General features: G+C 50.9%; 8 protein-coding genes across 8 annotated transcripts; 5 read left to right on the top strand and 3 right to left on the bottom strand.

Moving 5' to 3' along the window:
• Window positions 1-114: 114 nt before the first annotated feature.
• Window positions 115-4,158, top strand: CND05220 (hypothetical protein). The gene is made up of 3 exons (XM_024657089.1): window positions 115-285; window positions 576-1,269; window positions 1,321-4,158. The coding sequence occupies exons 1-3, from the start codon at window positions 134-136 to the stop codon at window positions 3,463-3,465; spliced, it is 2,991 nt and encodes a 996-aa protein (XP_024512605.1). The 5' UTR covers window positions 115-133; the 3' UTR covers window positions 3,466-4,158.
• On the bottom strand, window positions 3,656-5,174 carry CND05210 (conserved hypothetical protein). The gene is made up of 8 exons (XM_024657088.1): window positions 5,077-5,174; window positions 4,965-5,023; window positions 4,870-4,918; window positions 4,728-4,818; window positions 4,583-4,659; window positions 4,410-4,510; window positions 4,179-4,333; window positions 3,656-4,117 (listed from the first exon to the last, which is right to left on the bottom strand). Exons 1-8 carry the CDS (start codon window positions 5,077-5,079, stop codon window positions 3,828-3,830), a joined length of 825 nt encoding a protein of 274 aa, XP_024512743.1. The 5' UTR covers window positions 5,080-5,174; the 3' UTR covers window positions 3,656-3,827.
• On the top strand, window positions 5,152-10,393 carry CND05200 (guanine nucleotide exchange factor, putative). The gene is made up of 8 exons (XM_024657087.1): window positions 5,152-5,684; window positions 5,740-6,098; window positions 6,142-6,201; window positions 6,254-7,770; window positions 7,833-7,913; window positions 7,983-9,258; window positions 9,326-9,871; window positions 9,936-10,393. The coding sequence occupies exons 1-8, from the start codon at window positions 5,183-5,185 to the stop codon at window positions 10,305-10,307; spliced, it is 4,713 nt and encodes a 1,570-aa protein (XP_024512606.1). The 5' UTR covers window positions 5,152-5,182; the 3' UTR covers window positions 10,308-10,393.
• A 133-nt stretch (window positions 10,394-10,526) lies between these two features.
• CND05190 (hypothetical protein) lies at window positions 10,527-12,465 on the top strand. Its single transcript, XM_024657086.1, has 4 exons — window positions 10,527-10,776; window positions 10,863-10,934; window positions 11,016-11,716; window positions 11,777-12,465. Exons 1-4 carry the CDS (start codon window positions 10,621-10,623, stop codon window positions 12,351-12,353), a joined length of 1,506 nt encoding a protein of 501 aa, XP_024512607.1. The 5' UTR covers window positions 10,527-10,620; the 3' UTR covers window positions 12,354-12,465.
• A 1-nt stretch (window position 12,466) lies between these two features.
• Window positions 12,467-15,241, top strand: CND05170 (hypothetical protein). Its single transcript, XM_570579.2, has 4 exons — window positions 12,467-13,433; window positions 13,487-13,858; window positions 13,912-14,249; window positions 14,299-15,241. Exons 1-4 carry the CDS (start codon window positions 12,645-12,647, stop codon window positions 14,906-14,908), a joined length of 2,109 nt encoding a protein of 702 aa, XP_570579.1. The 5' UTR covers window positions 12,467-12,644; the 3' UTR covers window positions 14,909-15,241.
• Window positions 15,242-15,345: 104 nt separating this feature from the next.
• CND05160 (heat shock protein HSP60, putative) lies at window positions 15,346-17,407 on the top strand. The gene is made up of 4 exons (XM_570059.2): window positions 15,346-15,409; window positions 15,455-15,521; window positions 15,576-16,355; window positions 16,409-17,407. Coding segments are annotated over exons 1-4 (1,806 nt in total). The 5' UTR covers window positions 15,346-15,407; the 3' UTR covers window positions 17,366-17,407.
• CND05150 (ER to Golgi transport-related protein, putative) lies at window positions 17,383-18,631 on the bottom strand. Its single transcript, XM_570060.2, has 7 exons — window positions 18,488-18,631; window positions 18,300-18,375; window positions 18,135-18,217; window positions 18,003-18,081; window positions 17,815-17,923; window positions 17,548-17,761; window positions 17,383-17,478 (listed from the first exon to the last, which is right to left on the bottom strand). Exons 1-7 carry the CDS (start codon window positions 18,542-18,544, stop codon window positions 17,449-17,451), a joined length of 648 nt encoding a protein of 215 aa, XP_570060.1. The 5' UTR covers window positions 18,545-18,631; the 3' UTR covers window positions 17,383-17,448.
• Window positions 18,632-19,004: 373 nt separating this feature from the next.
• Window positions 19,005-20,993, bottom strand: CND05140 (actin binding protein, putative). The gene is made up of 9 exons (XM_570501.2): window positions 20,863-20,993; window positions 20,592-20,798; window positions 20,415-20,541; window positions 20,270-20,349; window positions 20,088-20,211; window positions 19,772-20,032; window positions 19,438-19,719; window positions 19,304-19,387; window positions 19,005-19,246 (listed from the first exon to the last, which is right to left on the bottom strand). Exons 1-9 carry the CDS (start codon window positions 20,916-20,918, stop codon window positions 19,151-19,153), a joined length of 1,317 nt encoding a protein of 438 aa, XP_570501.1. The 5' UTR covers window positions 20,919-20,993; the 3' UTR covers window positions 19,005-19,150.
• Between the last annotated feature and the right edge of the window lie 1,181 nt (window positions 20,994-22,174).

Raw genomic sequence — 22,174 nt, 5'->3', positions numbered from 1 at the left:
GGTCTGTGCGTATGTCTCATCATGTCTCGGGCCGCCAGCTGCTGGGGATACCGTAATCACACCGTCTCCCTACTGCAAGCTATGCAAAACGTTCCCCCACCTCCCCCACCCGCTCCGCCCCCCACATACGCCAATGCCTGGCCAGAGCACTCCGCCCCTAAACACCGCAGAGAAAAAGCTCCCTTCCCTCGGCACCTTTGATCTCGACCTCCATGGCGCCTCCTATGCCCGGAATCCACGACAAGCCACCGTCAACGAGGAGAATGACAGTCGGCGAAGTAAAAGGTGAGCTCTGACGTGATGATGATAACCGCATCTTCCACAATATGCCATCTCTTTCAACAGCTTCCGAAACAGGATAATGAGACTCTAGAGGTGTCACTCTGCATGAAGGCTAGGTGGTGACTGTGCGCTGTATACAACCGGACCTTCGTTGTCCTCGACTCATCATATAGCAGCCATCCACAGAGGTATTTTCTAATCTATGACATTGCCTCGTCCACCACCTCATGCTATGATAGGTCTCGATTTGTGATGATTGCTGACAGCTTTTTATAATCCTTCCGCTGACACAGCAACGCATCGTACACGGGCAACGTTGCGCAGCCATCATCGCCCGCAGTGCTTTCCAGCTCACCAAGCACCATCTTGTTCTCTCCTCTGAGCAGATTCCCATACACCACAACAAATCATTCTTCCTCTAAACTGACCGGCTCCACTACTTCTATCCTTCGTAACCACAGCACAGCAACTTTGACCAATCTTGGATGTCCTTCGATACCCAGCTTGGGAACATTGTCCCAATCAGCAAGCCCCTCCGAGGCCCAAGAAACGCCAATCTCGAAGCGGAGAATCATGTTCAGGCAACCATCGTCTGCCTCTTCCTCTCCAACTTGCTCAGAACATAATCAGGTGCCCATTCAACGATCTATGCCCAATACACCGAGCAGCGACCGTGAAACGGGCACAAGCTTTCTCCCGCTAAGTAAAAAAAAGTCATCAGGCCAGCTGCTCATGGGAATCCGTAAGGAGCTCAACAGGGTCGGCAGCGTAATGCGACGCCATAATACAGCAGATGGAGGCAGTGGGTCAGCAAGTTCGAGGCCAGTGGAGAGCGTCATAAAATCGGCTGCCAACGCGGGGACTTGGAGAAGGAAGAAGGGTAAAATCAGGGACGCACATTGCAAAGCAAGTGAGAAGAATAGCCCGGGGACAAAGATGACAGAAAAAGAAGGAGATGCTGGTATTGGGAGACCCTTCAATGTCGAGGTATGTACTTGGATATTCTGTACGAAAAACATGCTCAACACTTCCCAATAGCATGACCTCCATGTCTCTCCCGACCTATCGGACCTTCCTCCTGCCTGGGTGACAGCGCTCAGATCCCAGGGTATGTCTGAATCCGATTTTTTGTTGATCACTGCCGCCCGTCAGCGCCAGCGCCAAAATACCCATCCTCTTCCTCGCCACCATCAAGACAAGAATGATGACTTTTTTCGCGCACCATTCTCTGCCCCCGCGGCAATGCTTGAAAAGCCCCTCGGTCACGGGTATGCGACAGATAGTCAGAGCTCAAAAGCCAGTTCAACTGGGGTGCTGAAAAAGTTCTCATTCGAGGAGATGGGTCCTGGCCTTTCTTCACCTTCACCTATCACGCTTATCACGACTACAGGGCTGGGTAAAGTGCGATATACCAACCACACCCTTTTGAAGGACCACCCATTCTCGTCAGAGTCCGAGTCCGAGGGCCCCGCATCTGATTTACCCAGTACTGCAGAGCCCCGTTCCCTGAGCCCTAATCGTACTCACGCCAGAGGTGGAACCGACTCCTACCCCGTCAGTGCCACTGAATCTGATACCGAATCCTCTCCCCTCACTCATCCACCTCTTCCCCACTCTCATTCACATCATGAACCGCTCCTTCCCACGCCGTCCCCGCCATCGAAAAGGCTGTCTGCTCAGTTGCGACGGTTCAAGGGACTCAGAATTGGCATAGATCAGGATGAAGAAGATTGGGGAAAAAGCATCTTGTTTGCAGTTATGGATAGCGAAAGAGAGATAGCTGGTAGTGAGACGTCGAGTAGTGGGTGGGAAATGTGTGAACCGATCACGCCAAGGGGTATACCACCTGTATCACATAAAACGAAAACCGATCTGCATCCAGGGAATCTGCCAACCCCTATGTCAGATGATGGCGGGAGACTCAAAGATGAAAACGAGACCCTACAGAGTCCTCCTCCGCACCACACGCCGATCTTGTCCTCTCCTAGTCCTTCCCGACAGAGTCTGCTCGGTTCAACTTGTCCATCATCTCTTCCCTCTTCCTCAAAAGAACATTACGGGTTTTCCCATTCGCCTCTTCCTCCGTTCAGGCCGCGTCACACCCCTTCGGGATCGTCCATTACGAAATCTAGCTCATTGGTTGATGCCGAGCTTCTGGAGATGAAGGTGAATCTGCTGACCCCTTCGCCGTCGTTGAATAAGTACAGGAATGAGTATGGGTCTGTGGCGGAAGAGAAGTATCGGATGCGCGGCGAGGATGTTCATGTTTCACTAGACTTTGACTCTGAACCCGATCAGCATGAGCGTGAGCGTGATGGCTCTTTGGAAACCAAACCCACATCGTCTATCGCCAAACCGTCCCATGAAGGACTACCAAAACATTCAACCTTGCAAATGCAAACGCCTTCTTTACCGGCAATAGGAATGAGTCCTTTGGAGATGAATGCGAGTCGTTTCGGAAGATCGCCCGTTTCGCCCGGCATCTTTGGAAAAAGTTTTGGACAAGTGCAAGGACAGAAGAATAAGAGGGAGTATGGCAACATTGACATGAAAGAAGACAACAAGGACGAGAAGGAAATAAATGTGCTCAGTAATACTATACCACTCTCCCCATCGCCTTCATACTCTCCCCTGCCCTCCTCCCCTCCTGTTTCCCCATTCAATCAACACCCACCGCCCCGCACATCGTCTCTGTCCCTTTCTCAATCACATCATTTCCGTCCTCATGACTCCCTTCCCGTCTCTGCGCACACCGATTCACATTCTTCTTTGCTATTCAACTCTCCATCTCAAGAGAATGTTCTTGGTGATATGGGTCGAACATCATTGGCACTCAGTATGCAATCTGATATAACTTGGCGTACGAGTCGAACGAGCTATACCGCTCATAGTCTACGGTCGTGGGAGCCCGTGGGAGAAGCGACCGTTAGGGTAGTGGCCTACAAGGGACTGGTACCCCGACCGGGTTCTCGTCTGTGGTCGGACCAGGATCATCGGCAGGGCGGTGGGGAACGGTCGCGTACTCCTAATAGCCCGATGGAACAATTAACCGACCCGGATATTCATCCATCACCATTGCCGCCGTCCCCATCTCCCTATCGCCCGCAAAAACGGCCAGAAAGTGGGGGTCATATTGAGTCTCTCCCTGCGCACTCCGTTCTGGTTCATGTGGATGTTGGGTAAGAAGGTCATGGCCATGGCCATGGGTACGGTGATTTGGGCGGCGAGGTGGAATGCAGTACGAATCCTAGTTTGAACTTTGCAAGTCGTGCGAATGAGACATAATCGGTACGAGGAGGGTATTGGGAATGCGCTGGATTCGCTGGACGCGCCTGGCGAGGCGGTGGAAATGATTGTCCGAGCATGAGGGGATGTTTTAACAAGTGTTTCATGTTTCGGTATAGATTGTGGGACATTTATTGTATTTTGCCTTACGACGCCATGACCCTAACGCGTTGATGCCTAGAAAGTGATATGCTACTACTATATACAAACTGCATAAGCACTTTGTTGCTGAGCGGCTCGTGAACAACCGCGGCCCCTTACTACTGTCCTCTTTTTTGCTCTCGCACGTACTCTACAAAATCGTCAATCATTGAGGGCCAAGCTCCATCCTCGTCATACTCTTTGAAATCCTTGTCGATACCCCTGGCGAAATCGACCAACAGGGCCCAGGTGTCTTTGGAGACGGCCTTGTTCTTTTGCTGCATGAATTCGATCCAGAGGTCGAACTCTGGCTGAGTGAATTGGGGCGGTGAGTTGTCGGGGAGGTGGGAGAGGGCAGAGGGGGAGTGGTTGAAAGCAGGAGGGAAGAAGAGTGTCCATAAGTCAATAGCTGGAGTAAAGAACTAAATCAGCAGGAGAGTTTCTCACAAGACATGCAAAGGGGTGCTTACCGGTATCGAGCGGGAGTGAACGCGTGAGCGACTGGGGTCCACCACGTGCAAGCTGGAAGGCGTGGTTGTACACCTTTTTAAAGTACTCTGGGTCGCTGACCAGCTTTTTGCGAAGTGTCGGGAGGTAAGCTTTTAATTTTGGAAGAGAGTCGATACTGTATGCCAAAGAGATGGGCAATGGCGATGAGCTATGGCCAGTGGGGGTGGGAGTGTCGAGAGAGAGAGACCTACTTTCCAGGGTAGGACGCAATACCGGCTACAAAGGGCGCCTTTTCCCATTCACCAGTGGCTTTGGAGCCGAGATCAGCAGCGAGACAGAACAAGACGGCGTCCTGCAAAGCATCCGGGTCAGAGATTCGTCAAGTCAGACGTTCCTTGTGGGCCGGTCAATGGGCGCAACTCACAGTGCCAGGATCGATATCAAGCTCTTCACAGAGCTCCATGGTACCGTCAATCTTGATCAACTTTGGATCGGATGGGTCTGTGATGATCCGTTCTATGGTCAGCGGCCCAAATGGGTTTTTTATGCATGGCCGAATCGTTGCGCACCCTTGAACTTTTCCCAGATTTCACCGAGTTTGCGCTCCTGTGCAGGGTCGGCTCTCGGTGCTGGCTCATTGTTGTAGAACGCATCCACAGCCTAAGCAGTCATAGGCGTCAGCAGTGGACGTGGCTGGCAGAGCAGACATACGGCCTCGATGTGCTTGTATCTCTTGATATACTTTGCAGCTTCGGCGGATCTGTGGTGTGTGAGCGGGCTTGGTGTGGGCGGTGCGGTGGACGTACGATGTGCCTGTGATTGCTCTGAACTGGGTGACGAGGAGCGAGTCCTTGGTGGAGAGGGGCTGTGGAGTATGAGCTGTGGGCTGTGGCCGTGAGATACCGAGACGATACTTGCCATGGTTTGTGGTGGAGATGTGACGAAGAAGAGATGCGCGGGGGAGTGGTGATGTCTTTTGTAAACATTTCTCTGCGCAGCATATAATAATACACAACACTCCGCCATGGAGGCTGCTCCCCCCCGGCCGTCGACTTCCTCCTCTCGCTCTCTCCGCAGGACTCCCGCCGACTTTGAGGCTGCGCTCCGCAACCCACAGGAGACACTCTATCTCTCGGCAGGCCCACCACCCATCGGCGAAGACCTCGAGTCCGAAGCTGCATCCACTGCAACCGGCCACCACCATTCCTCCGGCACGAGCACAGCGGCCATGGACGACCCAGACGCACCTCTCTCCGTGGACAAACGAAGCTTCGAGGACGACCTCCGCGCGCTGAGCAGAACGCGGGAGAGAGAGGAGGGGAGGATAGGGCTCGGTGTGGGACATGTAAGCGAAGGGAGTGTCGTCAAGAGGCCACCGATACCTGTCCCGGGGGTGACACCGCCTACGCCAAAAGGACATGCACGGAAGGCATCCTGTGTGACGACGACGAGCACAACGTCGACCGGCACCGGGGACACACCGACAAGGGCGGCCAGGCGGCCGGTGAAAAGCATCGGTCTTGACGGTGGGTTCTGCTGGAGTCCTCTCTCGTGGCCGCATACGCTGATAGAATACCCCAGCCGAGCTTGGGATTGAGCCCAAAAGCAAAAAAGCGCCCCCAAAACGGCGCTCTCTCTTCAGCAAGGCTACCACGACCTCCCAGCCCGACCTGGCATCCATGGTCCGGCGCTCAACCCACCGCAGTAGCAAGCAGAAACAAGACACAGCGTCCACTCCTGCACCATCGATGTCCACCTCCGCAAGCTCACGCACGCTCTACAAGGAGCAGCCATCCCCATCTGCACCGAGGAATAGGTCCACAACAGAAACCAGCGACAAGCACGGCAGCATGATGGGAGGTAACCAGATGGCCACCATTGCGGAAGGGTCTGGCACGTTGAGCAGAAATAAGTCAAACGCTTCTGATGAAGGTTTCAAGGTAAGTCTAATCGTACAGTCGCCACTCTCGCTTACACGAGTAGACAATGAAGTACAAGGCCAGGGGTATGTTTGGAAAGATGTTTGGATCTACCAAAGAAGATGTATGTATCTTGTCTGTCTGCACCTTGGGGGCCATCTAATAACCCAACGCAGCAGCAGCTCTCATCAAAACATTCCGGTTCAGCTTCTTCCTCCCGCGTAGATATCAATGCCGAGACTGTTTACCCGCCTGTACCTCCTGTCCCAGCTACCTATGCCAATCAGAAACAGCGACCTTTCACCCCCTCTTCAACATCCACCGACGTCTTCAGCCCTTCCAGATCTCCTCAGTTATCCACTTACTCGGCATCTGCATCGCCTGCCATGGCCTCGCATAACAGGAAATCAAGGACCCCGACGCCATCAACCATGTCTGGGCGGCGCGACTCGCAGGCTAGTGCCATGATCACGGACAAGCCTTTGCCTGCTGTCAGAGACAACGTCGACGACCATGACTCGACACTCGTGGCAACAATTACTAAACGAGGATCCAGTCCCCTTCATGTTAGAGAACCAGCCAGCGTATCAGAAAACGAAACTCCCTCTCGAGCCACATCTTGTTCTTCACGCAAACTCGCCCCTTCACCGTCACCTGCCACCGCAGCAGTGACATCTTTTTCTGACGATATGGCAGGGATGCTTGCCAATATAGGACAATCGCAACCTGCTATGGAGCTTGGCTTACCACAGGAGAGTTTAAGGCTCAGGGATGGTAAAAACGGGTTTCCCGCCGCTTTGGGGAGGCCCCTATCAGATCAGGAGTTGTCGGTGACACCTACATCATCAACATTCTTATCAGCTACTTCGTCTCCGCAACGGTCGGCGTCAGTATCTGCAGCTTCAGCATCGGACCAAGCATCGTCAATGCCTCTTAAAGGTTCATCTGCCGATCAACTCTCATCCTTCCTTGACCCTCCTATTTTCCAATCGAGTACATTCTTGAATCATGAGCTCTACTCTCTTCACCCTCAACAGCCTCAAAATCGACACCACACTGAGCCCTTCATTAACCTCCATGCCCCGTCTCCATCCCTCTCTTCTGCACTTGCACCTTCTGTAGACGTCCCTCAAATTGCACCGATATTTGAAAAAGCCAGTGACGACCAAGGAGAGAAGGACTGGCAATCGTTATCAGAAGGGCCATCACCGCTTCTACCGTCTTCCGCCAAGTTTGATTCCTCGGGCGGTGTCGAAAATACTGATCGACCGTCACCCATTGCACCTTCGGCTTGGGCTCGTCAAGCTCAAGGGTCACCCTCGTCTCCTCTCCCGTCTCCGGCACGACTGCAGTCTAATTTATCGGATAAGATCGACAGGACGTGTATACCTGCTTCGTCTAGCGCCATGTCTGGTTTCAGCTCCCTATCGGCTCAAGGAACGATAAAGGACACTCGAGATAAAGTGGAGGTGATCTCTTCCCCGCCAGAGACCCCTAGTAAAGCGCAGGAGCAGGCTGTGGAAGTATCCGATGATAAGGCTGAAAGCCAGAAAAATAGCGAACCAGACCGTGAACAAGATAAAATGGGAGAAGGGAGCAACGAGGACAAGGGGAAGAGGCTAGCACGCGAATTCTATGAAGGGGATGGGACGACCGTGGCTGGGGATAAAATGGCAGAGTTTTTGGGTGGACCGTGAGGAATTTATTGACACCTATCCGTATGGAGCAGCCAGGACTGACGTTTTGACTTTGCAGGCATGCTATCAACGACATCACCTTGAAATACTTTATGCAGTACTTCCACATGGAGGGACAAAACCTCGTTGATGCCTTTCGGTAAGCTTTGAAAATTCCTTCAAAAACAAAGCATTTTGGGCGGCAACTCATTTTTTTTTCTCTATGCAGGCAGCTCTGCCAAAAACTCTACCTCAAGGCCGAATCCCAAGAACTCGATCGTATCATGGGCGCGTTTTCCGCTCGCTTCTTCGAGTGCAATCCCAACACCGTCTTTGGATCTCCCGGTATCTTGCATACCGTCTCTGCCGCGATGCTCATGCTCAACACCGATCTCCATATCGCAGAATTGAGTAGACACATGTCGAAAGCTGAATTTGTCAGGAACACACTCCAGGCTATTCATGAGAGTACAACTGTCGATCCAAATACAATCTTGAGCGCTGCTGCAGATGAAAGGTCTTCGACTCCCGATTTAGTGAGGGATGATGATGGAAGCAGCATGAAGCCTAGCCTCGGCTCAAACTCATCCATGTCCACCACGCTAATCAACACAAGAGCCAAGACACCGATCCAACCGATGCAAGCTCGGAGCACTTCAGCACCTGTCATTTCTGCCCACATTCATCAGCATGCGCCGCCTTACGCCTCTGCAAACAGCTCGCTATCCGTAGCTGGCATATCTACAGAGGGGAAAAGCAGAAATAGCTCGTTCAGCGCAGGCTCATGGAGCTACTCCAAGGGCTGGGAAACAGGAGCTGAAGCTGCACTGAAGGAAATCTACTCTTCCGTTCGTGCTGACAAGATCCTTCTTCCTATATCTGGTATTCCCGGGAACGACCGAAATGCATCTCGTTCGAGCAATCGCCAGTCAATGATTTCACTTGCTAGCAACGGTCCTTACGACTCTCGGTTCGCCAGGGGACGGACACCGACAGACCGTATGAATGTACTCAGACGGGGGAGTATACGTAGTGTCCAAGGTCTGTTAAATAACGGCAGTAACAGTCCTTATGGCTCCCAATGGTACGGGTCTGATGGGAGACTCAGTCCCGCTCTGAGCAACGCAACATCTATCAACGAAACGGGCGCTAGTGGTTCCGGTTTCTCGTCTTTCGCCCCCTCTCTGGGTTTTGCTTCCAACCTGTCACACACAGTGATTCGAGAAAATGAAGACGAAGTTGGTTCGCTACATTCAAAGGCTAGCGTAGGCACAGTGGAGGATATGGATGATGATGAGCTTGCGTTGCTGGGTGCACCATGGGCCAAGGAGGGGATTTTACAACGTAGAACACAAGGGGAAGGCGTGGCGAAAAGGGTGAAGAAGGCTGATTGGAAGCAGTTCTTTGTGGTGGTCAGCAAGGGGGATCTGTACATGTTCACGTTTGGAGATGGTAAAGGAGGAGGGGGATTTATGGGTGGGTCCGTGGGTGGTGGAAATTGGCTGGTAAGTCTTGAACTCTCTGCGCAAGCTAGTATGGGCTGTACTGATGATGAGTATTGGCAATCTGCAGGAAAATGCCAATGCGAACGGTACTATCAATCTCATGCACACCACCGCTGTTGCACTTCCCAAGCAGGGCCACTCGTCTTCAAAACCATATTGTTTCAGTGTCAACCAGTCATCCGGCGAAGTGTGCACCTTTGCAGCGGGGACCGAAGACCTCGTTGCCGAATGGGTCGCGACGTGCAACTATTGGGCAGCAAGGAAGACTCGACAGCCATTGCAAGGAGGCGTGTCAAATATGGAGTATGGATGGAACAGAGTTGCAGTTGATCAACTGGAGGACGAAAGCGATCGGATGAGTGTCTTTAGTCAGAAGAGTAACGGGAGCCGAATGGGAGGCACGTACGGCCGGCGGGCTCTCGGGAGTGGTGGCGGGAGCAGTACAGGGCAGTTTGACAAAATCCATATCAACGATTGGAAGCCGCCACCTCCTGCGATGATTCCGAGTACTATGGAAGAGGAGGGTCAATTGGAAGCCTTGGTAGAGTATGTAAAGTCGCAAGAAAAGGAGTTGGAGAAACACAAAGCTGTTGAGGAGCCGATGATGAGATTGGTGAGTTTTGGTTGTTGTGTAGACAATAGCTAAAAGACCGCGCTGATCCTCACGACGACACTAGTATTCTCATGGATCAAAGAATCTCCACAAAGCAAAGGAAAATTGGAAAGCCAAATCGCACTATATCCATAGTGAAATATTCAAATACGAAACATACATCGACGCTCTGCGAAACGCCATATCACTTCGGGCCAAGAAACAAGGCGAGAAGAAATTGGAAAAGTCACTCGCAATGCCGAATAACAACTTGCAGTCTTCCTCTGGAGATAAATCCGGAGCTTTGGATAAAACTGAAAAGGCGGTTGATGCAAGCGGCGCGGCGCAAGGTGTAAATGCAGGGGGGTTGTCGATTGATCCGGAGGTCACAGATGGACAATTCGACGACGACGGGGAAGAGCAGCCTATAACGCCGAATGCGACGATCAGGAGATGACATCGGCCGTGAAGATATAATGGCTTTATAGTGTGGATTGGTATATAACGAACTGTAATGCATGTGTTACCATGCAATGTGCTGACCTGCCGTTCCATTTGCTCTTGCCCGTCGGCCAGCTGTAACACATATATTACGTAAAAGCTTATTACCAGAGGAACAAGCAACAGCGTACAAACGACACAACTGCCTTCTTCTTGTGGCGAGAATTTACAACTATTGTTCTCCCTGCGCTTACCTCTGTTGTGCGTAGCGATGGCCCATTAATATTGACCCATTCTGCTTGCCAACAGACTTTTTACGGCGGGGAATCATGGCACACACTGTCGGAAGCAGGAAATCAGAAGCCAACATTATTTTCCAAGATCACCTTAGGACAGAGGCACATCTCGGCAGACCTCGTCAATGTCAAAAATGTTACGAATTGTGGCCATGGGTAACTTTCAGGCCCGAGAAAAGCGGCGCGCACGTAAGTTCTCTCCTGAACGGTTAGCTTTACTTACATGTGGGCCAAAAAAGAAAAAAGAAAAAAAGAAACTGACTTTTGAATATAAGCCCCTGTTTTGCCTCCGATGCTCAAGGCCAGATCTATATCTCGAGCACTGGCAGGCGGCGCATGATGAAATGGTACGTTACAATCCGTAATATGTGCCATGGCTGTATAATTGGTTGGCTGATTTTGATTTATTCTGTATTGGGATCCTGCAGAGAACGCTTATCGATGCGGCCGCGAAGATTCAGAAAGTATATAGGGGTCCTAACGAGGCTGTGAGGACAATTTCCGCACCTCCATTTCTTCTACCTCCCCAAATGTCTCAATCTTCCTCTCAAACTATGCCGGGTGCTGTGGCCCAACGAGAAACTATGATGCGCCCACCTGCGTTCGCCCAAGATCGTATGAACGTCTCATCCGTCTTGAACTTGACGAATGTGTCAGGAGTACCGCCCGCTTTAGGCAATGCCCCGTTAGTACCGGCTGCTTATCGTCCGCAACCCGCTGTCCAGAATGCTTCCATTTCGGCTGAGACATCGTCCCGCCCTCTGAGGATAGATACTCCACCGCAATATCCTGTAGAAAGACAGCGACAAACACTGAACAACCCGGCCTATGCAAGCCTGCAGTTTTCAAGGATGCCGGTGAACTCTGGAGCGTCTCCAAGAGCTGCTGGCCAGCCTTTCCTTCCTACACGTCCTGCGAATACTGGCGCTATCAACAATACAGACTCGTCGCATCTCCCTTCTCACGTGTCTAGATGGCCTGCCAATATTTCTCTCCCTGGGTGCTCCCCCTATCAGCTTCCCTTGACGAGTTTCAAAATCATAAAGCTCTCTGATTTGGCTCTTCGCGGTTTGACGGGGAAACCTGAAGAGCTGAGAGCGCTGAAGGAGCCATACCGATCAATATTTTGGTTTGTTTTGCTGCTTTGGAATTATCTTATCAAATGACTATGCTGATAGCAAGTTTTTAGGCTACAGCTGATCTGCACACCTTCTCCTTCTTCAGTTCTGCTGTTCAGCCAAATCATGCACAGCTACCTCTCTTTCGTTTTTTATAACAAAGCAGCTGCTGCGCCAGCTCATCCTCCCTTGCTGCCGGCAGATTTCATCAATGTTATGAGGAATTTGTGGCCCGAGATCAGATATGCGGGTGGTGAGAGAGGTACAGAGGTAGCTTGTATTGGCTTGGTAATGAAGATGGACAAAGGGACGAGGCAGGCTACCTCTGGAATGGATGCAGAGGTGGAGAATACTAGATCACCAGTAGCTGGACCGTCCACATCAACGCAGGGAGATAATGTTGGAACGAGGCCAATTGCGATGTCCGGTGCAGCTGTTTCAACAACGACGCCTCAACCTGTGGAACCAACAACCACGACTCTGCGGCAGCAGTCAGGAACGTCCTCAAAAGATGTCGGGGTCCTTCCTTCACAGGGGTACGTCCCTCTCGGTGACCAGCCCCAGAAGACGAGCGAAGGAGCGGCAGGAGAGCCGGTAGTGTCATCCTCTGGCGTCGGCCAGGGGGACTGGAGGGACAGGACCGTTTGAAGGAGAGACGCCGGTGTGGGGTCCAGATACTGTCCACTGAGCACGTGGTATTACGTAATACATGTATAGAATAAATAAAGGCGTGTGCCGGTTAGGCGCGGCGGCTTCCCGCGCAGCACCTGAGGAAGACGGGAGGAAAAGATGTCGACAGCTGTTGTCTCGTTTCTCTTTCCAGGCATGGCATAACACTTCTCTCCATTCCTCGTCCCAAGTTCTCGTTGCCCCACCTGCGTCGCGTCCAACCGTCCAGCCCACGTCTCGCCATATCGGCCACGCCCTGTCCCGCCCATCATGATCATCCCCCCTGACCCCGAAAAGGATCCCAACATCTTCTCCCCCTCCTCCTCCACGCCCTCCCTCGTGCCCGCCCCCTCAGAGCATTCCTACTTTGGTACCGCGTCATGGGATGGCGAATCACTACCGCCTTATGAGGGCCGGCGGCGGTCCAGGACAAGCTTTGTCGCAGATCACAACAGCGGCACAAGGCACACGAGAGAGGGAGACGTGTTCTCGGATGAGAACGCGGCGCGCCTGCAGGAGATGAGAGAAAGAAATCCAAGGCCAGGGCTAGGTGTGGTGATACCAGCCACGGTCATAAACCCGGCGTATCAACAATCTCCTGGTTCTTCGCTCGGGAGCGTGACGCCGACGGCGAATGGGCCCAATGCCTCCCTACCCTCTTTCCATTCGACGCACCCTGCCCATTCTCATGCCGAGTCATCAATCATACCGGCTTCCGACACCGCCCCAGTAGCTTCGACCTCGAAGCTGTGGGAATCTCCTTCGTCTCAACTTTCTGACCCGTCTTCCACGCGTCGCATCTTATGCCTCTCCCCGGCGGCATCGCGTGCGCTATACAAATGGTGGAAAAAATGGAGAACGTGGATACTTGTTTTGCTAGTCGTAATACTGGTAGGAGTGGCATTGATGGTCGGGTTACTAGTGGGGATGCGCTCTTCGAAACAGGACACTGGGGTGGCAATCCCACCGTGGGAGGACAACAGCAAGAGCGACGATGGGAAGAAGACAGCGATATGGCAACAGGGAGGATCTCCCAATCTGACATATGTCGAGTCAAGGGTGAGCTGGGTCTTTCAACTCTGCGAGGGACGAAGGCTGACTTGACACCGTAGGACGGACCGTCATTTACAGAAGGCAACTTGACAAATTGCAATCAGTTTACCTCCTATAATTATACTTCCGCCTTCTCCACCCTTTTCACCCCATTCACCACGACAACTATATCTACTACGAGGTTCACGTTCCCTCTTCAAGCGAACGGATCCGCTCCTTCGAATCTCTTTTTCAACGGGCGCGGCTTAGGATCTAGCGGGACAATAACTTTCCTCGGCTCAGAAGGAGATGAAGAGTTACAACAGGAGGCAGGTGAAGGAGTCATTACAGTTGACGTTATTATACGATACGCTGGACCACAGGCCCTAGATGATATGATGAGGGTGTGTGAAATGGCGAGAGATGATGGTGGTGTTGGTGTTGGAATCTACGTGCGTTTATTCTCAAAGACCTGGCCGGATACTGGACTGACTTTTTGGTGTAGAGCCCAAGGCGAACGGATGGAAAGGTCTCCAACCCTCTTTTTATTAATGCTGCCCACGTTCCGACCTCCCACATCCTCATTCGACTACCTCCTTCTGTTTACGCCAGTGTCACTCCTGCTACGTATTTCCCGCATCTCGAATATAATTTCGATCGGATGTCTGTACGTTTCGGGGACTTGGAAGGGGTGGCAGACATGGGCTTGTTGGACATATCGAACAATTGTGGAAGGTTGGATGCCGCGTATGTGAGTTTGAAGTGTGGAAATGTGGTGTCAACAGGGAGAGATGTGAAGGGGAGATGGAATGTTTCCGAAGAATTATATATGAATATCTCAGAGTAAGTCACAGATTAGTTGGAAAGAGTTATCAGGTTAACAACTTTGTAGCGGCTCCATATCAGCAGACGTTATCCTTTACGACCCGTCTCACACATCTGACAATTCTACAACCTTGCAAGACAGTGATTACGTATTCCACCGCCGTGACATCTCAACACCTGATAAGCTCATCACCACGAGATTCTTTTCCTCATCTGGTTATCTTGATATCCGTTACCTCCATCATCCGACAACCGTCTCCCTCTCTTCCGTCATTGCCACGCTGCATGGTTCAATATCTCTGCGTCTCCATCCAAATTATGTTGGCCCTTTTTCAGCGAAAACGATGTGGGGCGAGTTGCGTATTCCCACCCCATCATCGGTTTCAAGCTATGACCCGTTGCATAAGAACCGCAGCCGTTCTCTCGCCCTCGGCATTATCAATGTGCCCACGAACTCGTCCTTTGCGCAATATGGATTGAACCAAAGCATGTTGCAGCATAGTACGGACACGGTGACCGGTGTGGCTTACTGGGCGACAGTAGATCAAAAAGGCGGAAAGCAGTGGGTCAACACACTCACCGTTGAAAAAGTACAAGACTCAGTCGCCGCAACGGGCAATGAAGTAATAGTGATGGGTGCTGGGGGTGACGTGGAAGTGACCATCGATGGGTCTTAGTAGCGTCCAAGCTACGTGACCAAAAAAAGAAAGAAAAAAAAGGGAGACATGGACAAAGCAACTCATTCAAGACTGTAGCCTCAAAAACATTCAAAATTGTAACATCTGTCATCTTTTTCTTTCCCTTCGAATTCGCAATGAGGAAACATTACAAGTAGTTTCATTTTTAGCTGGGCAGTTATGGCTATTTTCCTCCTCTACTCTTCATATTTTGAACTTCATGTCTGGGAGGGTCGGGGCGTGGGAGAAGTGTTTGTTTTACTATCGCATCGTTCATATAATTGTGTCTAATGTCAATGGTATTTTTGTACGTGAGATGATACTCATACACGCGCGTGGTGAAAGAAGTGCCCTGGGACTAGCGGCACATCGGTGTTATGTGATGTGGCGGCCACGTGTTGTGAGATTTTGAAGATGTCCTCGTTGAACATTTCTCTCCAGCAAAAACGTCCTCATCTACAACCACATTTACGTTCCCACTCCTTTTTTTTTCTCCAAAATGTAAGCAAACAAGCCCGAACAGCACCCGCTCACCGTAATGCACAGGTCCAAGCCTTCCGTCCTTGGTATCAACTTTGGCCAGTCCTACGCTTCCATCGCCGTCATCGACAAGGCATGTCTCTGTATGCGCGCCGCTGGGCACAAAAAGCTGACATGTTCTTTGTAGGAGGGCCACCCCACATGTATTGCCAACGAAGAGGGTGAGAGGCAAATTGCCTGCGCCATCTCATACGCTGGAGAGCAAGTCTACATCGGTAACGGTGCCATGCCCCATCTCGTCAAGAACGGCAAGAACACCATCATGGGCTTCCGAAATCTTCTTGGCCACACTTACGACGAAGTCGACCACACCGCTATTCTTACCGCTCCCCTGATCCCTTCCTCTACCACCCCTGCTTACACCGTTGACATTCTTGTACCTCCCCCCAAGGCTCCCAGCCGATCCGGTGTCACTTCCAGCGCTGTTTCCGGTGCTGCTACTCCCGCTGTTGCCGAACCCGTCCCTAGTAAAAAGACCATCTCTGTCCCAGAGGTCACCAGCGAGTTCCTGTCCACATTGTTGACCTCGGCCACTGACTTCCTCGGTGTCAAGCCTTCTGCCTGTGTCGTTTCTGCTCCCACCTGGTTTACCCCGGAACAGACAGAAGCTTTGAGAAAAGCTGCTGAGGCTGCTGATATCAACGTCATTCAGGTCTTGGATGAGGCCGCCGCTGTTTTGGTTGGCTACCGGGTCGGTCTTAATGAGGAGAGGAAGGCGAGAGGTTTGTTGGGTAGACCCGATGAGGGTAACGCCGGTGAGGAGGAGGCCAGGGACAAGAGGGTTGTTGTTCTTGACATGGGGGAAACTTCTTTGGCTGTCAGTGTGATCCAGGTCGCTGAAGGAGAGTACACTGTTCTGGCCAAGGCCAGGGAGGACAAGCTTGGCGGTAGGGAGTTTGACAACTTGGTCAGTCTATCTTCCTCAAGTCACGCACGATGATATCATTAACAGGTTTGTAGCTCCTCAAACACTTTGCCAAGGAATTCACCAAGAAGACCAAGGTTGCGCTTGACCTTCCCTGCGGCGAGTCCGCCTCTGACGCCGACAAGCGTGCCGAGGCCAAGCTCCGTCTCGCGGTTGACCACACCAAGCGATCTTTGAGTGCCTCCAGCGGTGCTGCCACCTGTGCCGTCGAGTCTCTCAAGGAGGGCATGGACCTTTCTTCCGCTATCAACCGTCTCCGATTTGACGGTTTGGCCGCTCCCGTCTACCGACAAGTTGGCTCTGTTCTTTCCAACACTGTAAAGTCTGCTGGACTTGACCTCTGCCAGATCGACGAAGTTCTCCTTGCGGGCGCGTCTACCCTTTTCCCTGGTTTACAATCTAGTCTTTCTTACCTCTTCCCTGGTACTACCCCCATCACCGCCGCTATTGACCCCTCCCAGGTTATCGCCATTGGCTGTGCCCTTCAAGCTCTCCACCTTACTTCTCTAGAAGACAATCTTAAGCTTGAGGATGTCCTCGCCACTGCCGGTCCTGAAGGCAAGGCCGACGTTACTGCCGCCCCTATCGGTATTGTCATTCCTTCCCAGGAGGCTAACACCCTTGCCGCCGTTGTGGTCCCCTCTGGTGCTCCTCTCCCTGTTAGGAGGCGTGTTGCGATCCCTGCGCCTGCGGGCAAGGTTGCTCTTGAAATTTGGGAGGGTAAGGATGAGGTGAAGGTTGACCTTGTGGAGCGACCTCCTGCCGAGAAGTTTGAAGATGACGAGGAGGAGGATGAAGAAGAAGAGGAGGAGGAGCCTGAAGAGGTCAAGACCCCCATCACTGTCAAGACTAAAGCTCTCGGTGCTGTTGAGGTCGAACTGCAAAAGGAGGGTCAGCTCGTACTCGAAGTTATTGTGCAGCGAGGAGGTGGTCTTGAGGTCAGGGCTTGGGAGGAAGGACGAGAAGAGGCTGCGGACAAGTTTGAGGCTTAGAAAGTTTAGAATGCAGCAGATTGTAGAGAGACCTGTCGATGCATTAATCACATGGACCACGGGCTATCTAGCTGTATACCAGTTCATCTGAGTTTCTTGTCCTCAAAGTAAACCTGACACCAAAGCATTAGCATGACACTTTGAAAACTAGCATGCAACAATAATAAAAGTTGGAAGCTCACCTTGAGATGTTTCATCTGCCAAACGGCAGCCCCAATCAACACAGCAATCTGCAACAAGCTCCACCACACTGCCCTTGTATTAGTGCGCTCACTTGCGTCCCTAAAGTTTGCCTCGACTTCACGCATATAGCGTTGTTCGCGTTGAATGTCGGCGACCTTGCTGTTAAGTTCGCGGATTTTGGACGAAAGAGTTGTCACATGAGTTTGGTCGGCCCTGATGAGTGACAGCGTCAGGATAGGAAAGCAAGAAAAGAAGAGGGAGCCCACGCGTTGTCAAACCGAGAAGATCCAACATTCAAATCCAAATACATTTTGATGTGCTCATTCGAAAGCCAGCCGCCAGTGATATTGGAGTGTAGACAGATGTTGTGATCTCCTACATCGTTCATTCCATTCCAATGATTAGACCAGTGATCTTCAACAAGGAAAAATGGGGAAAGGCATGCAGGACGCACCGGGTTCGTGAGAAGTAAAGGTGAATCGTCCATCTGGGGGACCTCGAGTGTCAACGACTATGTGAGAAGTTGCCAATTCCTACATTGCACCTAACCTCAGCAACAGCTCGTCTTCAAACCCCAAAAACTGACCTCGACAGTAACGTGAATACCCATGGCCTCGTCCTTTTTCCATTGTTTCTCATTCTCATTCCACAAAAACGCCTTGTAATGGCCTGTTATACCAGACAGATACACAATGTCAGCCCTAAAGTCGACCTTGATTGCTCGCAGAATTGTGAGGCCAGCCGGACATACCTTCCACGATGGTTTGACTGGGTAATTCTTCCAAGAAACACCTTTTCTCGTTGGATTCAAAGTAAAAGTGCAAGGCCTATAAGCATAAATGGATTAGCATCCTAATTTTACCCAGTTCCCACCGTGTTTAACCCGAACAATGTTCCACCAAAGGGAGTTACGGGGCAGATGAGATACGATTGACTGACGTTGGCGACGGAAAGCAACGGAAGCGCAAAAAGCGCTTGAGAAATCCTCATTTTCATTGCGGATCTTGTCAACAAGTTTGCGACAGGATCAGGTGAAGAGTGTGATATAGATTAGAGACGTGTGAAAGAATATCAAAAGCAACGAAAGTTGTCATTTGTTTTACCGGCCATTTGTTGCTCGTTGGCAGGGTAGTCGTGGTGGTACTGGTGGTGGAACGCGTTCACCATTTACATGACGTGGAACTTTTAGTTTTATTAATTAACAGTAAAAAGACATTAAATACAAATTGTTAACAGCCAGTGACGGGCGTGTAACGAACGAGAACCTCCCTCTTCAAACTTCAAAGCGCAAAGTGCGCCTGGTGGGTGATTTATTTGATTCTGGCGCTACAGTCATGTACATGGTTGAAGCGCTGACAGCTCTAGGATCAAGGAGCTTGCGAACGCCAGTCACAACCGATAGATCGTCCCGTTCCAAAGATTTTTATGAACTATCATTGCCAGCAAGAGGATATCTATCCTAATCATGATTATCGACCATAGGATATCAAGGCTCAAGATACAAGCATCGATTGCCCTGCAAATATTGTATGCGTCCGTTACGTCAAAGCTAATGGGAGACGATCTGACTGCATATACTGTACTATTGATGACAACCTACACTCAAGTTGCACTTCCAAACACCGAGAACCTGCGGACAAGGGAAGGACCGTATTCCTGATAGTCTTCGCGGCTGTGACTGACGTTGAAGAATTCAGGCTGTGAAAAGTGAATTAATGAGACATTCGAGCGAGCTGGTCAGAGCAAATAGCTTACAGTGGACGCCATCAAACTGCCGCCGTACCATACCGCATACCTCTGCCTCTTGTGGGAGATGACATTGACTTCAACGCCGCTCGACTTTTCTACAGTGTTAGCTTTTGGGTTTGAAACAATAGTCGGTAATTCACCTTCATTAAACTGCCTGACTTCTCTTCACTGCCCGCAATCCTGCCGTCCACGATGCCTTTGACATCCCTCTGCAACCTCTTACCAAAGTCCTTAAACATAGTGGATCCACCTGAAAGGACGATGTTCTTGTATAAACCTCGTCGGACATCAATGGGAGAAGTTTGGATTACTGTGTCGACCACTTCGGGAAGAGGAGTCAGGAAGTCGGAGGAATAAATCTCGGGATTGAAAAAGATCTCGGGCGCCAAGAATCGCTCATAGCCAATATCGATATCGTATTTCTGATATGGGCGGTCAGCTAGTGATTTTCGTCACTCCTGTATCGAAACTCACCCTCCCAGTCACGCTGTGCTCGCCAGCAAATCGAGCGAAGTACTTGTATGGATCGGAATCATACTTCTTGAACTCCTTGACGATATCTTGACAAACATAGGTGTAGTCCTCTTTGATCTTTTCAGCTACTCTAAGCTGGTCCTCAGGGGGGATGTGTGCACTTTCACCCCGGTCTCGCAAGAGTTGCTGCACAAAGTAGGTGATGTCTCGGCCAGCAATGGGGATGTGCTTTATCGAAGAGCCAATAACATAGCCCTCAGCCTGAGTGGGTTGTCTTAGTCGAATCATCATTGAGCTTAACCAGAACTTTACGCACAAGGGGGATGGTGTGGGTAACACCGTCTCCAGAGTCAATGACAACACCGGTGAGTGTCCGCTCAGTCACCTTGGACGACGTCCAAGAGGCTGCGAGAGCAAGGACAGCCTGGACAGCAATGTACCTTTAATGTGCCAAATTAGCTTGTGAGCTCTGACTACCAGTCTAGATCCTTCACTCACAATCCTTGCACATTGAAAGACTCGAACATGATCTCGGCGGTGTTCTCTCGGTTCTCAGGCGGATTAAGAGGCGGTTCAGTCTGATCAAGAATTGTGGTCAGTCTCTAATAAGACGAAGTCTTTCATCATATAAGAGAAGGCATACCAAGAGCACATAGTGGTCTTCAGGCTCTGCACGGAGGTACTTGAAGATGGATTGCTCCCATAAACGCTCCATGTGATCCCAGTTCTCAATCATTCCATGCCGGATGGGATAATGGAGTGAATAAGTCCTACGCCCAGTATTAGCACAGCTCTTGAGGAGACACCGGATTTTACCAACTTGGAGTTGGCGACAGCTTCGTCACCAATGAAGAAATCCAAATCCTCGATTCCTCTTTTACTGGCGAGATGTGAAGGCTTGCCGGCGATAGGTGGTGGGGCGCGCCCAGCGCCACCAGTAGACGAGGACGACGCACCAGAACCGCCAGATTGATGGGTTGCTATGACGGTGGGAAACACAAAAGAGGGTTCCGAATTACCGGCGAAGCTAGAACGCATAGACATTAAGCTATGTGCTAGCATATACGTGTAGATAACCATTAAGAACGTACCCCATCTTCGTGTAACCAGTACCATTGTCGATAACGAGAGGGGGTTGTCGGGACATGTCTATGGGGAACTGTGGGAGAAGGGATGTTTAGAATAGATACAACGTGGATGGATGAGGATATGGATGACTGGGTGTCCTCAACGAACGTCTCGCTGCAGGTCCGCCATAGGGTAGTGACGACACGCCCGTCGCCGTGGCTGACCATTCACAAGGCGCGCTTCCTTGCAGGACATGTTAGGCTCGCGTGGCATGTGGGCTACTATGCTGGCGCCTATTTGAGACGTCCGATGCGAACGCGCAAATGCACGCTGTAGGGAAATACCCGGGTCTCCTATTGGTTAAACGATCCAGTTGGTTCCGTTCCACTGCCACCCACAGCAGATAACAGAATATCGACTCCTTGGTATCAATTCTACGGAATACAAAGCCTTCCTAAGTTTGGCTGTTGGTGGTCGATCTACCTAGTAATGATACTGACGATAGGTCGTTAGGTTGTGTAGTGGTATAATTGAACTCGGGTCTCATGTCGAGTTGTTGTGTGTTGTGTGTGTATCAAATAATATAGCAATATAGGCTCCATGAGCGTAACTAACAGTTATGTACCTATGTACTTGGGATCTCTGTAAGCTGTTTGGCAGCTACCCATGGAAGGGGTAGTTACTGTCACAGGCTCTACTTCGTTCTCTCTCCTCCTTCTCCCTGATCCCCTCCTTCGATATATCTCAAACCATCTCTCTTTCTTTTCTCTATCTCTCCTCACTGTCACCGGCGGTAGCTTCCGACTGTGATGTGGCATTATTAGTCTATGAGGCCGAAGGCTCATTGCACTACATATCCCTACAACTTTTTTATGGTTAGTGCTCTAACCATACCCCGGACTGCCCAGGTCAGATAAGTGTACTCGTAAGACTGCCTCCACTTGCCCTCACTTTTGGGGAAGAAGGCAGGACTCTAGCTTGCTCTTCAAGTGACGGTCGTGAGATCGGATTCTTCTTCGCTTTTCTTGTTGTCTTTTGGCTAGGAATGAACTCCATCCCAGCATACCTCAATGATTCCGCCGCTACTCATCCCTTCAGCATCAGTGTAAGGTCAGATGTGTGTCCTTTTCAGCAGCGGAAGTGTAGTCAGATCTCTGTTGATCCCTACAGCCTCAGCAGTGAAGTCAGGTACGCATGAACATCTCTTAGCTCCTGTGTGAAATCAGATAAGACCTGAGTTCTCCTTGGACACCCCATTTGAGTATAGTCGTATAGCAGTACTAGTAAAAAGTGAATAAGGATAAAGAGTGCGATTAACCATTGAACTTCTTCGGT

The sequence above is a fragment of the Cryptococcus neoformans genome (genome assembly GCF_000091045.1).
Source record: "Cryptococcus neoformans var. neoformans JEC21 chromosome 4 sequence".
Classification (NCBI taxonomy): domain Eukaryota; kingdom Fungi; phylum Basidiomycota; class Tremellomycetes; order Tremellales; family Cryptococcaceae; genus Cryptococcus; species Cryptococcus deneoformans.
The sequence above is the reverse complement of the archived record's forward strand: the minus strand, read 5'-3'. Positions and strand labels throughout refer to the sequence as shown.

Bases quoted from the DNA above. Each gene is read 5' to 3' on its own strand.
- CND05220 (XM_024657089.1), top strand. From the start codon at position 134: ATGCCTGGCCAGAGCACTCCGCCCCTAAACACCGCAGAGAAAAAGCTC. The intron at 286-575 runs GTGAGCTCTGAC...CCGCTGACACAG, and splicing joins GACAGTCGGCGAAGTAAAAG to CAACGCATCGTACACGGGCA. The intron at 1,270-1,320 runs GTATGTACTTGG...ACTTCCCAATAG, and splicing joins GGAGACCCTTCAATGTCGAG to CATGACCTCCATGTCTCTCC.
- CND05210 (XM_024657088.1), bottom strand. The intron at 4,919-4,964 runs GTACGTCCACCG...CACACACCACAG, and splicing joins AGAGCAATCACAGGCACATC to ATCCGCCGAAGCTGCAAAGT. The intron at 4,660-4,727 runs GTGCGCAACGAT...GGATCATCACAG, and splicing joins AATCTGGGAAAAGTTCAAGG to ACCCATCCGATCCAAAGTTG.
- CND05200 (XM_024657087.1), top strand. From the start codon at position 5,183: ATGGAGGCTGCTCCCCCCCGGCCGTCGACTTCCTCCTCTCGCTCTCTC. The intron at 5,685-5,739 runs GTGGGTTCTGCT...AGAATACCCCAG, and splicing joins GAAAAGCATCGGTCTTGACG to CCGAGCTTGGGATTGAGCCC. The intron at 6,099-6,141 runs GTAAGTCTAATC...TTACACGAGTAG, and splicing joins CTTCTGATGAAGGTTTCAAG to ACAATGAAGTACAAGGCCAG.
- CND05190 (XM_024657086.1), top strand. From the start codon at position 10,621: ATGGCACACACTGTCGGAAGCAGGAAATCAGAAGCCAACATTATTTTC. The intron at 10,935-11,015 runs GTACGTTACAAT...GGGATCCTGCAG, and splicing joins AGGCGGCGCATGATGAAATG to AGAACGCTTATCGATGCGGC. The intron at 11,717-11,776 runs GTTTGTTTTGCT...GCAAGTTTTTAG, and splicing joins CCATACCGATCAATATTTTG to GCTACAGCTGATCTGCACAC.
- CND05170 (XM_570579.2), top strand. From the start codon at position 12,645: ATGATCATCCCCCCTGACCCCGAAAAGGATCCCAACATCTTCTCCCCC. The intron at 13,434-13,486 runs GTGAGCTGGGTC...TTGACACCGTAG, and splicing joins TGACATATGTCGAGTCAAGG to GACGGACCGTCATTTACAGA. The intron at 13,859-13,911 runs GTGCGTTTATTC...TTTTTGGTGTAG, and splicing joins GTGTTGGTGTTGGAATCTAC to AGCCCAAGGCGAACGGATGG.
- CND05160 (XM_570059.2), top strand. The intron at 15,522-15,575 runs GCATGTCTCTGT...TGTTCTTTGTAG, and splicing joins CCATCGCCGTCATCGACAAG to GAGGGCCACCCCACATGTAT. The intron at 16,356-16,408 runs GTCAGTCTATCT...ACAGGTTTGTAG, and splicing joins GTAGGGAGTTTGACAACTTG to CTCCTCAAACACTTTGCCAA.
- CND05150 (XM_570060.2), bottom strand. From the start codon at position 18,544: ATGAAAATGAGGATTTCTCAAGCGCTTTTTGCGCTTCCGTTGCTTTCC. The intron at 18,376-18,487 runs GTCAGTCAATCG...TTATGCTTATAG, and splicing joins CGTTGCTTTCCGTCGCCAAC to GCCTTGCACTTTTACTTTGA. The intron at 17,479-17,547 runs GTGAGCTTCCAA...CTTTGGTGTCAG, and splicing joins GGCAGATGAAACATCTCAAG to GTTTACTTTGAGGACAAGAA.
- CND05140 (XM_570501.2), bottom strand. From the start codon at position 20,918: ATGTCCCGACAACCCCCTCTCGTTATCGACAATGGTACTGGTTACACG. The intron at 20,350-20,414 runs GTATGCCTTCTC...ATTCTTGATCAG, and splicing joins AAGACCACTATGTGCTCTTG to ACTGAACCGCCTCTTAATCC. The intron at 20,212-20,269 runs GTGAGTGAAGGA...GGCACATTAAAG, and splicing joins TCTTTCAATGTGCAAGGATT to GTACATTGCTGTCCAGGCTG.